General features: G+C 42.1%; 1 protein-coding gene across 8 annotated transcripts in view; it reads right to left on the minus strand.

Annotated features, from left to right (window-relative positions):
* Window positions 1-13,323, minus strand: part of tbc1d32 (TBC1 domain family, member 32) — a 41,619-nt gene extending 28,296 nt beyond the window's left edge. For 6 of the 8 annotated variants that reach the window (XR_003878183.1, XM_029752155.1, XM_029752148.1 and 3 more), the window contains exons 1-17: window positions 13,053-13,323; window positions 12,441-12,620; window positions 12,178-12,339; window positions 11,786-11,963; window positions 11,273-11,344; window positions 11,023-11,148; window positions 8,858-8,936; window positions 8,653-8,756; window positions 8,503-8,564; window positions 8,267-8,417; window positions 8,095-8,154; window positions 7,611-7,713; window positions 4,700-4,837; window positions 4,457-4,546; window positions 2,562-2,704; window positions 734-861; window positions 300-501 (exon numbers count right to left, since the gene is read on the minus strand). Coding sequence is in view for 7 of the 8 variants with exons in the window: in XM_029752155.1 (XP_029608015.1) it covers window positions 300-501; window positions 734-861; window positions 2,562-2,704; window positions 4,457-4,546; window positions 4,700-4,837; window positions 7,611-7,713; window positions 8,095-8,154; window positions 8,267-8,417; window positions 8,503-8,564; window positions 8,653-8,756; window positions 8,858-8,936; window positions 11,023-11,148; window positions 11,273-11,344; window positions 11,786-11,963; window positions 12,178-12,339; window positions 12,441-12,595 (1,953 nt within the window). In the remaining variant the exon portion in view is untranslated. Of the gene's footprint in view, window positions 1-299; window positions 502-733; window positions 862-2,561; window positions 2,705-4,456; window positions 4,547-4,699; window positions 4,838-7,610; window positions 7,714-8,094; window positions 8,155-8,266; window positions 8,418-8,502; window positions 8,565-8,652; window positions 8,757-8,857; window positions 8,937-11,022; window positions 11,149-11,272; window positions 11,345-11,785; window positions 11,964-12,177; window positions 12,340-12,440; window positions 12,621-12,972 lie in introns of all 8 variants that reach the window. The other 2 variants (XM_029752131.1, XM_029752142.1) reach the window with 2 other exon arrangements.
* Window positions 13,324-13,338: the final 15 nt, after the last annotated feature.

The raw sequence follows: 13,338 nt of genomic DNA on the forward strand, positions 1-13,338 counted from the left end.
CGGCACCCCGCAAGCTGTGCTGCAGTACGCCGCAACTTTTAAAGGAAGAACCACTGTATGTACAAAAAGTGCTGTAACTAAAGCTGACAGTCTGCACTTTAACCTCATAGTCATCTTTTTTTATTTTTTTTATTATTTGTGTAGCTGTTTGACATTTTACTGCATTGTTAGGAGCTAGTAACATAAGCATTTCGCTGCACCCACTATAACATCTGCTAAACTGTGTATGCGACCAATACATTTTGATTTGATTAGTATGATGGAAAAATTGCTTCCTTTTCGGTAGAGTAAAAACATACCTTTTTCCAAGCTGCAGCGATGCACTCATGCAGGCCATAGGGCCTGAGCACCTGCAGTCCTTCACATGTGTTGTACATCTGCCGACACACGAAGATGAAGGCCCCGCTCACGCCATAGGATGTCTCTGCATTCCGTAACAATGGCAGCTCTTTAGCCAGGAGCCTCTGGGTGAACTGAACGATTACATGGGCAGCTGAAATACTAGACCACAAATAAAATACCCTGATCGATTACATGAGCCGTCACTCATACTGGTATACCATTCAATTGTTTGATGTACAAGGATTAACAATCCAACATAAATTGTTGTGCTCTGTAAGTACACGAGAAAAAACGGCATACTTTTTTAGTATACTTAAGATACTGAAAGTGCAATATTCATAATAATAAACAATGAATAAGTACCCTGTGTATAAAATATGTTTTTACTTACCCTTCCCCCTCACCAGAAACTAGATTTCTTTCATATAAGAAAAGTGATAATCCTCGCTCAGTGGTGGCAATTCTTGCGAGAGTGTCTGCTATATGAATCAATGTAGTTTCTGGGGAGTTTAATTTAGCCTGTGACACAAAACACTTAATTGAAATGGCTTTGGGCACATTACGGAATTAATACAAAATAATACAGACAACTCATACAGTGCAACTGTAACTAACTTATCACATACCATCAACACATTTCTACAATACTAATAAACATATTGCTGGGGATGTTGGTTGATTCATTTGTATATAGAACTGAACTGAAATATTGTATACATTATGTCCAAATAAACACCTGGATTTACCCCAGCTTACACTGCATTACATATATTGAATAAATACAGGTTTATAACCATTAGAGCTGAAAGATTGTATTATTTTAGTGTAGTTATTTAGTGATATTGTACCAAGTAACCTAAAATGCTGACCTGCTTTATGCTGACCTGGTTTATACTGACCTGCTTTATGCTGACCTGCTTTATACTGACCTGTTTTATACTGACCTGCTTTATGCTGACCTGTTTTATGCTGACCTGCTTCATGCTGACCTGCTTTATGCTGACCTGGTTTATACTGACCTGCTTTATGATGACCTGCTTTATACTGACCTGTTTTATACTGACCTGCTTTATACTGACCTGCTTTATGCTGACCTGTTTTATGCTGACCTGCTTCATGCTGACCTGCTTTATGCTGACCTGGTTTATACTGACCTGCTTTATGCTGACCTGCTTTATACTGTCCTGCTTTATACTGACCTGCTTTATACTGACCTGTTTCATGCTGACCTGCTTTATGCTGACCTGCTTTATACTGACCTGCTTTATGCTGACCTGCTTTATACTGACCTGGTTTATACTGACCTGCTTTATACTGACCTGCTTTATGCTGACCTGCTTTATGCTGACCTGGTTTATACTGACCTGCTTTATACTGACCTGCTTTATACTGACCTGTTTTATACTGACCTGCTTTATACTGACCTGCTTTATGCTGACCTGTTTTATGCTGACCTGCTTCATGCTGACCTGCTTTATGCTGACCTGGTTTATACTGACCTGCTTTATGCTGACCTGCTTTATACTGTCCTGCTTTATACTGACCTGCTTTATACTGACCTGTTTCATGCTGACCTGCTTTATGCTGACCTGCTTTATACTGACCTGCTTTATGCTGACCTGCTTTATACTGACCTGTTTTATACTGACCTGCTTTATGCTGACCTGCTTTATGCTGACCTGCTTTATGCTGACCTGTTTTATACTGACCTGTTTTATACTGACCTGCTTTATACTGACCTGCTTTATGCTGACCTGTTTTATACTGACCTGTTTCATGCTGACCTGCTTTATGCTGACCTGTTTTATACTGACCTGCTTTATACTGACCTGCTTTATGCTGACCTGTTTTATGCTGACCTGCTTCATGCTGACCTGCTTTATGCTGACCTGGTTTATACTGACCTGCTTTATGCTGACCTGCTTTATACTGTCCTGCTTTATACTGACCTGCTTTATACTGACCTGTTTCATGCTGACCTGCTTTATGCTGACCTGCTTTATACTGACCTGCTTTATGCTGACCTGCTTTATACTGACCTGTTTTATACTGACCTGCTTTATACTGACCTGCTTTATGCTGACCTGCTTTATGCTGACCTGTTTTATACTGACCTGTTTTATACTGACCTGCTTTATACTGACCTGCTTTATGCTGACCTGTTTTATACTGACCTGTTTCATGCTGACCTGCTTTATGCTGACCTGTTTTATACTGACCTGTTTTCCTTTGAGCAGAGTGATGATGGGTGCCAGCAGTGTCTCTATGACAGGGGTTTGGTAAAGGCACTCCACTGCACACTCTGTGCGGTCACCCAGGGTCCTCAGCAACTCCATTACAAGAGTGGTGGGAGAGAGAGTGTCTAGAAACACAATTGCAACGACACACATGCAGACATGCACATACACCCACGCACACAAACACACGGGACAGCTCAGTTTAAGATTTTACGACACTGCAACGAAAATTCCTAAGTATCAGTAATCATTATTTGAACAAGGACCATGAAATCTATGTTTATTTTAAGCTAAAGTTTGTGGCTTTAGCTGTGGAGCACTGGCAAAGGACATGCTGTTAGACAGGGAAGGTACATTACTATTGATCATTTGACTGGGGTAAAGGTATTGTAGTGTTGCTCATGAAAGTGAAGGGGCAATAAAATGGGTGTTGGTGTCACCAACAGATAATATACACTGAGTGTACAAAACATTAAGGACACCTTCCTAATATTGAGTTGTGCCTGGCACCTACTACCATACCCTGTTCAAAGGCACTTAAAAATGTTGTCTTGCCCATTCACCCTCTGAATGGCACTCATACACAATCCATGTCTCAATTGTCTCAATGCTTAAAAATGATTCTATATCCTGTCTCCTCCGCTTCATCTACACTGATTGTAGTGGATTTAACAGGTGACACCAATAAGGGATCATAGCTTTCACCTGGTCAGTCTGCATCATAGAAAAAGCAGTAGCACACTCAGCATATAATGGCTCAACACAAGTTGAGTCTCAGTGATGTTATGTCTCGTCTCAGTGAGTATCACAGTGTTCTCTAGACAAAGGTCTGACAGACACAAAGTGGGTGTACTCTAGAACACACATATCAAGATAAAGGCCTGTCATAAAAACTAAGCCACATACTGGAGTATCTGAGTTGTTCCACCAATTGGGTGCCTTTGAGTAGTGTAACTGGGCAAAAACAAACTTAGATTTCACGTAATTTTTACATTCTGTCATAAAGAACTAAAAAAATAAAACACTGTTTCCCATCTCACGAGGTTAAATAAAAAAATGAATATGGTAAGTTCCTATAAAGTGCCATATAAAGTAACAGGGTTGACGATTTCATCTTAAAACAGCCATAAATCCCCTTATGACAGCGGAATTGGAAGTTTGCTGTTGGCAACAGGGAGGGGCAATTGAAAGAAAGCTTCACAAAAATGGCTGTATTGTTAAAACATTTCTAGCTTGTCTATCTATGGGTAGCAGGGTTGACAAGTTATGCTTAACCCTCTCACTTTTCAACCACAAAATACCAGAACACAGCCAAAAAAATCGTAGAACCAGCTCAGCTGCTTTTACACTATGGTTTCAGGATTAGATGTTCAATGTTCATTTTAAAATATATATTTAAAAAGAAATAGTTTCACCACATTAAAACAAGAGTTCAGTTCACGTAACAGGGTTGACCTTAAAATGAGGGACAGACAGACGTGAACAATTAAATAAATAACACTATTCAGAAACGACTTTGTCAAAGCAGCAAAAGAACTAGGGCCAATGAAGGTGAAAAAAAAAATCTTCCTAGAAGTCACAAAGGGTGCACCGAGGGACATATCAAAATGCTGCATTTTGGGACTTCAGTCATTATAAAAATCTGATGCATTGAATTCTCCATGTGGTCTATATTAAAGGGCACCTCCATTAATATAACTTGCTTTCTACTTAAAATATCAAAGGGATGCAAAAGGCACTCATTTCGTGGAACAACTCATCTCTTGTTGCACCTTCTTGCATAGTTAATTCATCATCTTAATGAGAGGGTGGGAAGCATGTGTAAAAGAAGGCTTGATAGTGAGTCAATGGGATGGGAGAGGCAGCGTGAACCACACCTGCATGTGATGAGTCACTGTGAGGAGGCTTGGGGTGTTGGTACATGATGCTAATCAGAATGACAACCAGGTCTGTCAGACTGACTGGATCTGTAAGAAAATTACACATGTATCAGACAGTTAGGGTGGCAACCTAGAGAAATGCAACAGCTCTTCCTCCAGGATGGGGTCTACGTAACTTCTGTGAAATAACTGTCACACTATGTTTTTTCCATTTAAAAAAGTATTCATTTCTGTTCATACCTTTGCGTTTCCATACTGTGATGGGAAAGAGCTTTCTCCCATTAGTGTACATGAGAAGCCTTCCAAGCACACATAATGAGTGAACGAAATACATATATTCCAGCTCCTTGGTAGTGTAGAGAGTCCTTTGAGCAGTGCCTGGACAGAAACAAGATTATGCTTCAACAGTGGGAACAAAAGAGATAACATGCTGTCTAAACTCCTTTAACATTTATTCAGGTGAAACTCCATTCACGACATGTAACAAATAGCATGCTGATGTAATTTCATATGAAACAAAATACAATTTCTTCACCAACCTATCTTTTAGCATATGCTGAAACAATAAAACACTACGGGCAGTGCTGATAATACAGGTTCAAACAAGGGACAAAAAAGCCTTTTGCACAATCACTGACAACAGGGTCAGTTTATCTGTGTTCATCCAATGCAAGGTCAAGAATGCAGCCTCACTCTACAGCAGAGCTGCCCCACAGAAGACAACACGAGACACGCTCTGTTTTAAAGAGACCTATAAGGGAGAGAGGCATTAGGCATCTTTTTTATTAGGCCTTCCATACTATACATGAGGCTGTAGGAAATATCAAAGGCACTGTATTCAGGAGAAACAACGTATGGGAGAGAAATAGTGGGTCATTCTTAGGTCTCAGTGGATATAGCATTGGGAGAGAAGAGAGAGAAGCTAGTCTGAATTAGAATACAGGCTTAGTTTTTTTTCAAAAAGCCTAAGGGATGCTTAAATAATTTCTGCACTTCCATAACCCCAGAGTCTCCCTTACCTAATTACCTCCTACATAGCTTACAATTAGTTGTTTAGCACAATCATGGTGATGTCACGCCTACACCCCTCCCCCTCTCCAGGGCTTGATGTTGCCGGTCTACTAACCACCGGTCCTGGCAACCATCATTACCCACACCCCATCATTACCCACACCCGCTCCCCATCATTACCCACACCCGCTCCCCATCATTACCCACACCCGCTCCCCATCATTACCCACACCCGCTCCCCGTCATTACCCACACCCACTCCCCATCATTACCCACACCCGCTCCCCATCATTACCCACACCCGCTCCCCATCATTACCCACACCCACTCCCCGTCATTACCCACACCCGCCCCCGTCATTACCCACACCCTCTGCCCATCATTAACCCCACCTGCTCCCCAATATTACCCACAACCACTCCCCATCATTACCCACACCCGCTCCCCATCATTATCCACACCCGCTCCTCATCATTACCCACACCCGCTCCCATCATTATCCACACCCACTCCCCATCATTACCCACACCCGCTCCCCAATATTACCCACACCCGCTCCTCATCATTAACCCCACCCGCTCCCCAATATTACCCACACCCGCTCCCCATCATTACCCACACCCACTCCCCATCATTATCCACACCCGCTCCCCATCATTACCCACCCACTCCCCATCATTACCCACACCCCCTCCCCATCATTACACACACCTGCTCCCCATCCTTACCCACACCTGTTCTCCTTCATTACCCACACCTGCTCCCGATCATTACCCACAGCTGCTCCCCATCATTATCCACACCCGCTCCCCATCATTACCCACACCCACTCCCCATCATTACACACACCTGCTCCCGATCATTACCCACACCTGCTCCCCATCATTACCCACACCCGCTCCCCATCATTACCCACACCCACTCCCCATCATTACACACACCTGCTCCCGATCATTACCCACACCTGCTCCCCATCATTACCCACACCTGCTCCCCATCATTACCCACACCCCATCATTACACACACCTGCTCCCCATCCTTACCCACACCTGTTCCCCATCATTACCCACACCTGCTCACGATCATTACCCACATTGCTCCCCATCATTACCCACTCTTGCTCCCCATCATTACACACACCTGCTCCCCATCCTTACCCACACCTGTTCCCCATCATTACCTACACCTACTCCCTATCATTACCCACACCTGGACTTCATCATCACCTTGATTACCTTCCCTTTCTTTAGCTCTCAGTAGCCTCAGTCATCAGGCAGAATTGGTTTGTTTTCACGTTCAGTAAACCACTCCTGTTTTGTTCACCTGCCTTGTCTTATTATTAAACTCTCTTTCTGCACCTGCTTCCTGACTCACTGCATATTCATTACAGGTGAGCTCTAGTCCACACAAGTCATTATTTGTATCATGGACCAAATGATGAATACATAACACATGGTCATACATAATCTGGGCTTCTCAAGACTTGAAAGACCAGACTTGAATATACTCTGGCTGATATTATAGACATTTTGCTATTCTACTCCCTGAGCTTGGCCAGTCAGTGATTTCCTCCATCCCCACCATCCCTAACAGTATTTCACTATGCAGCTTCTCTGCTCTTCCCCAGACTACACAGTATACACAGTGGTAATCTCTTTCAAAGCATGGTAGCCCTCCTCGGCCCTGGCGATAGATAGATAGCAGCAGAGCCATCGGGCCTGGAGGAGGACAGACCGTAAGACCACAGACAGAGGAAAACAAACCACCGGGTGTCTGATAACTGCAGATACGGGCCGCCTCAACAAGACTTGACTTATTCAGCATCGAAACACCCCACACTCAGTGGGATAAGGAGGCGTGTGAACCAGGTGAATAGGGAGAGGTGGAGGCGAGCTGGGAGGGAGGGCCTGGTGCCAGCATTGAGTTCTCAAGGGATGTACAGCAGGTGAAAAGCCACAGAAAAAGCTATTAGCCTCTACTGATTAAAATGTCCTGTGTAATAATTAGAAATGTTCTCCAACAACCAAATACAAAATAGGTCTACATGTTGATTATTGGTGTTGTGCTACAGTAGATCTTGGTTACAATATCATTTGAATAAAATGGAGAAATACAAGTGTAGATGAAAGTTCAATTTACCGATGTGCTGGTGCTCCATAGAGTGGATGACCTCAGCCGTCTCATCTCTGACTGGGTCACAGGAGTCATAATAATGAATGCACTGCTGAAGAGCTGCCACAATCTGGGATAGAACAGCGCTCATTACAATCATCAAAGGAATGTTGAAAACACTGAAAAAATACAACTGAAGACCTGTAAAGTAAATCATTTGTTTGAGGGTAATACATTTTCCAGCACTCTACCTGCGAATAGAATATAACTAGATATATAGAAAGTTTAATGTCTTCAACATCCATCAACTATATACTGCAAGACAATAATGAAATGTATGGCAAGGTTTTAATAGCTATAAAGGCAATCTAGACTTTAATCTTAATAAAACTGGAAACAAATCTATCATCACGAAGGAGGACAATCAGAGACAATCATCAGCTCGTCACCGATCGCATCACCACCACCCTCACTGTCACAGAACCATAAAGATGAGTCATCACTCACTCACCAGAGACTTGTACTTCCTCTCCAGGAGCCTAAAGACCACGGTCCTGCTGTAGTAACCATGCTGGAAGAGACAGGAATGACATCATATTCACTCAGCACTGACAATTGGTTTGACTACTATGAGGGGGATTGTTTTTTTGTGGTGTTTTAGAGAAGGTTAATATTGTGCTCACCATCCACTTCTTAAACCAGGTGGCTTTGATATCCAGTAAGGCAATGAGGTGCATGGGCTTCAAGGCTTTCTCTGACCCTTGTGTCTCTAACCCGTGTTCAGGGTGTAAGGACAGGAGGGAGAAAGTACTCTCTATTATCTCCTCCATGTACCTAGTGACAGAAAGAAGATACTAAATCGAATTCTAGATTAAACTATTAATTTGGATCACTTAATAAAATAGAACAAACATCTCACTTCTCTGGGTGTCGAATCCAAAAGGTTGTTACTTCCTTCTGAAAATCATTCATTAATCGCATCTGGCAAACAAAAAAAAAGTATAATAATGACATAATTTTCATATAGGTATAACTGCCATGAAAGTATCCCATTAGAGAGGGTGCATACTTGTTTTAGGAGACGGGTAATGTCCTGTCTGTTTACATCAATCCCCGCTGATCCAGTAGGGAGGCTCAGTTTATGGTACAGGAAGTCAGACTCCAGACTTTTGGCTATTTATCAGAAGGCAAAATATGCATTATCCACATCAGACTTTGAATAAAAAAGAAACAATACATTTCAGGAACATATATGGGAAAAACAAATGAATTACCTAAACTGGTGTAGATCTCCCTTGTTACATTCAGTGGAGAACAGGAGAATGTTTTTGCAAAAAAGCGCAAGACCTTATCCTGAGTAGAGAGTAAACAAAATAATACTGAGAAATCTGAGGAGAGAAACAGACAGCCTTTGGGAAATAGGACTCATACAGATGTGAATTGTTGCAATTTCACTGTGACAAATGTTCATCAGACTGAAAACAACTAAAGTTGTACACAAGTTCCCTAGGGGGTGAATTCCCATATCAGAGTATCCTTTTCTATTTAAGGACCTTGTATTCATCTGAGGTTTCAAATGTCTACTCTAAGTATGCCTACAAGAAATACCGACAATGTGTAACTATATGTGAAAATGGCTTACTTTACTTTGAGTTAATACAGTGATTGAATTTATGTTTGCCCACTGACAAAGAAATTATCAGTCTATAATTTTAATGGTAGGTTTATTTGAACAGTGAGAGACAGAATAACAACAAAAAAATCCTGAAAAACGCATGTCAAAAATGTTATAAAATGATTTGCATTTTAATGAGGGAAATAAGTATTTGACCCCTCTGCAAAACATGACTTAGTACTTGGTGGCAAAACCCTTGTTGGCAATCACAGAGGTCAGACGTTTCTTGTAGTTGGCCACCAGGTTGCACACATCTCAGGAGGGATTTTGTCCCACTCCTCTTTGCAGATCTTCTCCAAGTCATTAAGGTTTCGAGGCTGACGTTTGGCAACTCGAACCTTCAGCTCCCTCCACAGATTTTCTATGGGATTAAGGTCTGGAGACTGGCTTGGCCACTCCAGGACCTTAATGTGCTTCTTCTTGAGCCACTCCTTTGTTGCCTAGGCCGTGTGTTTTAGGTCATTGTCATGCTGGAATACCCATCCACGACCCATTTTCAATGCCCTGGCTGAGGGAAGGAGGTTCTCACCCAAGATTTGATGGTACATGGCCCCGTCCATCGTCCCTTTGATGCGGTGAAGTTGTCCTGTCCCCTTAGCAGAAAAACACCCCCAAAGCATAATGTTTCCAACTCCATGTTTGACGGTGGGGATGGTATTCTTGGGGTCATAGGCAGCATTCCTCCTCCTCCAAACACGGCGAGTTGAGTTGATGCCAAAGAGCTGCATTTTGTTCTCATCTGACCACAACACTTTCACCCAGTTGTCCTCTGAATCATTCAGATGTTCATTGGCAAACTTCAGACGGGCATGTATATGTGCTTTCTTGAGCAGGGGGACCTTGCGGGCGCTGCAGTATTTCAGTCCTTCGCGGCGTAGTGTGTTACCAATTGTTTTCTTGGTGACTATGGTCCCAGCTGCCTTGAGATCATTGACAAGATCCTCCCGTGTAGTTCTGGGCTGATTCCTCACCGTTCTCATGATCATTGCAACTCCACGAGGTGAGATCTTGCATGGAGCCCCAGGCTGAGGGAGATTGAAAGTTCTTTTGTGTTTCTTCCATTTGTGAATAATCGCACCAACTGTTGTCACCTTCTCACCAAGCTGCGTGGCGATGGTCTTGTAGCCCATTCCAGCCTTGTGTAGGTCTACAATCTTGTCCCTGACATCCTTGGAGAGCTCTTTGGTCTTGGCCATGGTGGAGAGTTTGGAATCTGATTGATTGATTGCTTCTGTGGACAGGTGTCTTTTATACAGGTAACAAGCTGAGATTAGGAGCACTCCCTTTAAGAGTGTGCTCCTAATCTCAGCTCGTTACCTGTATAAAATACACCTGGGAGCCAGAAATCTTTCTGATTGAGAGGGGGTCAAATACTTATTTCCCTCATTAAAATGCAAATCAATTTATAACATTTTTGACATGCGTTTTTCTGGATTTTTTTGTTGTTATTCTGTCTCTCACTGTTCAAATAAACCTACCATTAAAATTATAGACTGATCATTTCTTTGTCAATGGGCAAACGTACAAAATCAGCATGGGATCAAATACTTTTTCCCCTCACTATGTATTAGAAATCATCAGCTGCCAAACTAAGCTGGCCAGCTCTTTTCCTTGTATAAGCAAAACAAGGATGACAGTATTCATTCTCCTTTGTTGGCTCTTTAATATGATTTTCAAAATGTCATAAGACAGGCATCTCTCTGAGAACATGTTATCTGCACTCATAGGAGCCAACTTTTCTGTGAGCATTATTCAGTGACTTACACTGAGGTCAGGGTCTGGGTCAGCCAAGGCAGCAGAGAGGTTCCTGCGCAGGCCACTCCAACTCTCACAGCTTAGCACATCCGAGGGCGGGGCACAGCACAGAGCCTGCAGGGCCTCCCAGCGCACCTGCACAACACATCACTTTCATTCTCAGGGACCACACAACATGGGCTCCAATCAATTAAATCTCTGCCACTAGTAATAACCTAGCAAATTATACAGGATAGAAATCATATTGAAATCCTTTTACCTCTTTAGGCCTACTAGGGTCAAGCTTTTCAGCAAGAACTTGCAGCTGTTCTTGTTTGATAAATGCATAACTCTGTATAAAAACATGGAAGCATTTGCAACTGTAGTTAATGTGTAATTACTGTACATTCACTTTTTTGAGCTCGGTAAGCTATAATTAGACAGCATAAATTACACTGATTACAAACGCAACTCAGAGGCAACACAAACAAATGTTGCCTATAATGTAATGATTTACACGTTTAATAGTATTACTTATCCAAACCAAAATAAATATGTTAATAAGGTATAATGATACTGCTCTGATAGTGTATAAAAAGCCATTCAGTTTATAGTTCGGTGGATCCTCACTTTGTCCTGGACTAGATTAAACCCCCTATAAATCAATATGAACTCTGCCAGCACAAACAAAAACACATAATGCGTTTATATAGCAATGCTGAGTAGCAGACCACAGAGTTGCAGACCAATTTCAATTAGGGCATCAAGAGTGACTTGTTTTACATGCTATTACCTGATTGAAGGACGAATCACTGTCAGAGCAGTTGTCTGTGTAATGGCTGTTTGACTGCTGATGTTGGCTCTCCCTGTGCATCTCCTCCTTTCTCAGTTGGTCCTCTTCAAATTTATTAATCAATGATTCAACGACTACCATCATCGTGTTCTTCAATGTCTGCATCATTTGCTTGTATCTACACATGAGAAAGTAAATGTGATGGGTGAATGCAATGCCAGATCTAGTCTACACTCCTGCTTCAAGATTGTATTCGTTGTGAAGCATACAAGCACATACAGACTCCCCCTATAAGCAGTGGAATATTCAGTGAAATAAGTGGCGAGTCATGTTAGTCATCTCGTCTTCACTGGGAATGCTTTATGGACACTGGAGAGAGAGACCATACACACTCTCCAGATTCTCTTGTCTTCCTTGTAACAGCATGGACCAAGGTGTCCTGAACAGACCCAACAGCATATCCCTCTCCTCGGGCACAGCTCTCTGTCTCCTCCTCGATGACTGCTCCCAGAGAGCTTTCCACATACTGCCGCAGGTACTTAACAAATTCATAACTAAAAAAGAGACCAATAATAAACAAGAATTATATGAAAATGGATACAAATTACTACAGATTTGATGGTAACAATCGAGAAAGCAATTCATTTCTGAATACTTATGGAAGTTCTTGTCTGTCTCCTCCAGATGAAGCAAGATTTCCTCTGCACATTCAATGGATGGTGCACCAGAGATTCTGTCTTTGATGCTTTTTAGAAGTTGCCTCAACAGAGACTGAAGTTCAGCCTCAGCCTCAGCTGAGAACTGAGACATGGTCTTGATGTGGATTCACTCTCCTCTGCAGAAATACAGTAACGTTATCTGCAGAATTCAGATTAGAATGTGCCAACTTAGTTATCTAGCTAGCTCCTACAGTGCTTCTTCAATGCGATAACTAGCTAGTTAGACAAGCGATGTAATTGTATTAAAAACCTGTACACGCATTGTCTTGCTATGTAGCTAGTTGATGTTGTGTTTGTTGACATTTCTGCTATGAGGGCGCTAACATAGTTTGCTAACGACGGTTGCTAACGTTAGCTTGCTAGCAACGAAGGAAATTAGATAAAGTCCTTTGCGTGAGCTAACTTCGTTCAACATGTTCCCAAACCATTGCAAATGTATCCCATTGTAATAAACGGTGTAGGACTTACTAGCTACATATGGTACAGCGTATTTAGTCATTATAGCTAGTTAACGTTAGCTAGTTGAATAGTTTGTAAACATTTCGAACCTGCTGCAGCTTGGCTGGACCACTGTCTCTATGGAAACAGGTAGCTAGCTCACACTCGTGCATTGTGGGATATTCAAAGCAGATGAAGGTCACAGGCAAAGATGATGCTGAGAAAAGGGTTGCAAACAAACATCAATGGTGGAGGATGTTTAAGGATGTTTGAATATTTCTAAAGTTAATATTGACAATGATGATATGCAATCAATTACAGCTACTACTTGTAAAAGGTTTTCAGACGTTATGCTTGTTACTGTGCCTTTAAATCCCGTTCCTGTGTTAGGTGTCA

This window comes from Salmo trutta, chromosome 1, assembly GCF_901001165.1.
Source record: "Salmo trutta chromosome 1, fSalTru1.1, whole genome shotgun sequence".
Classification (NCBI taxonomy): domain Eukaryota; kingdom Metazoa; phylum Chordata; class Actinopteri; order Salmoniformes; family Salmonidae; genus Salmo; species Salmo trutta.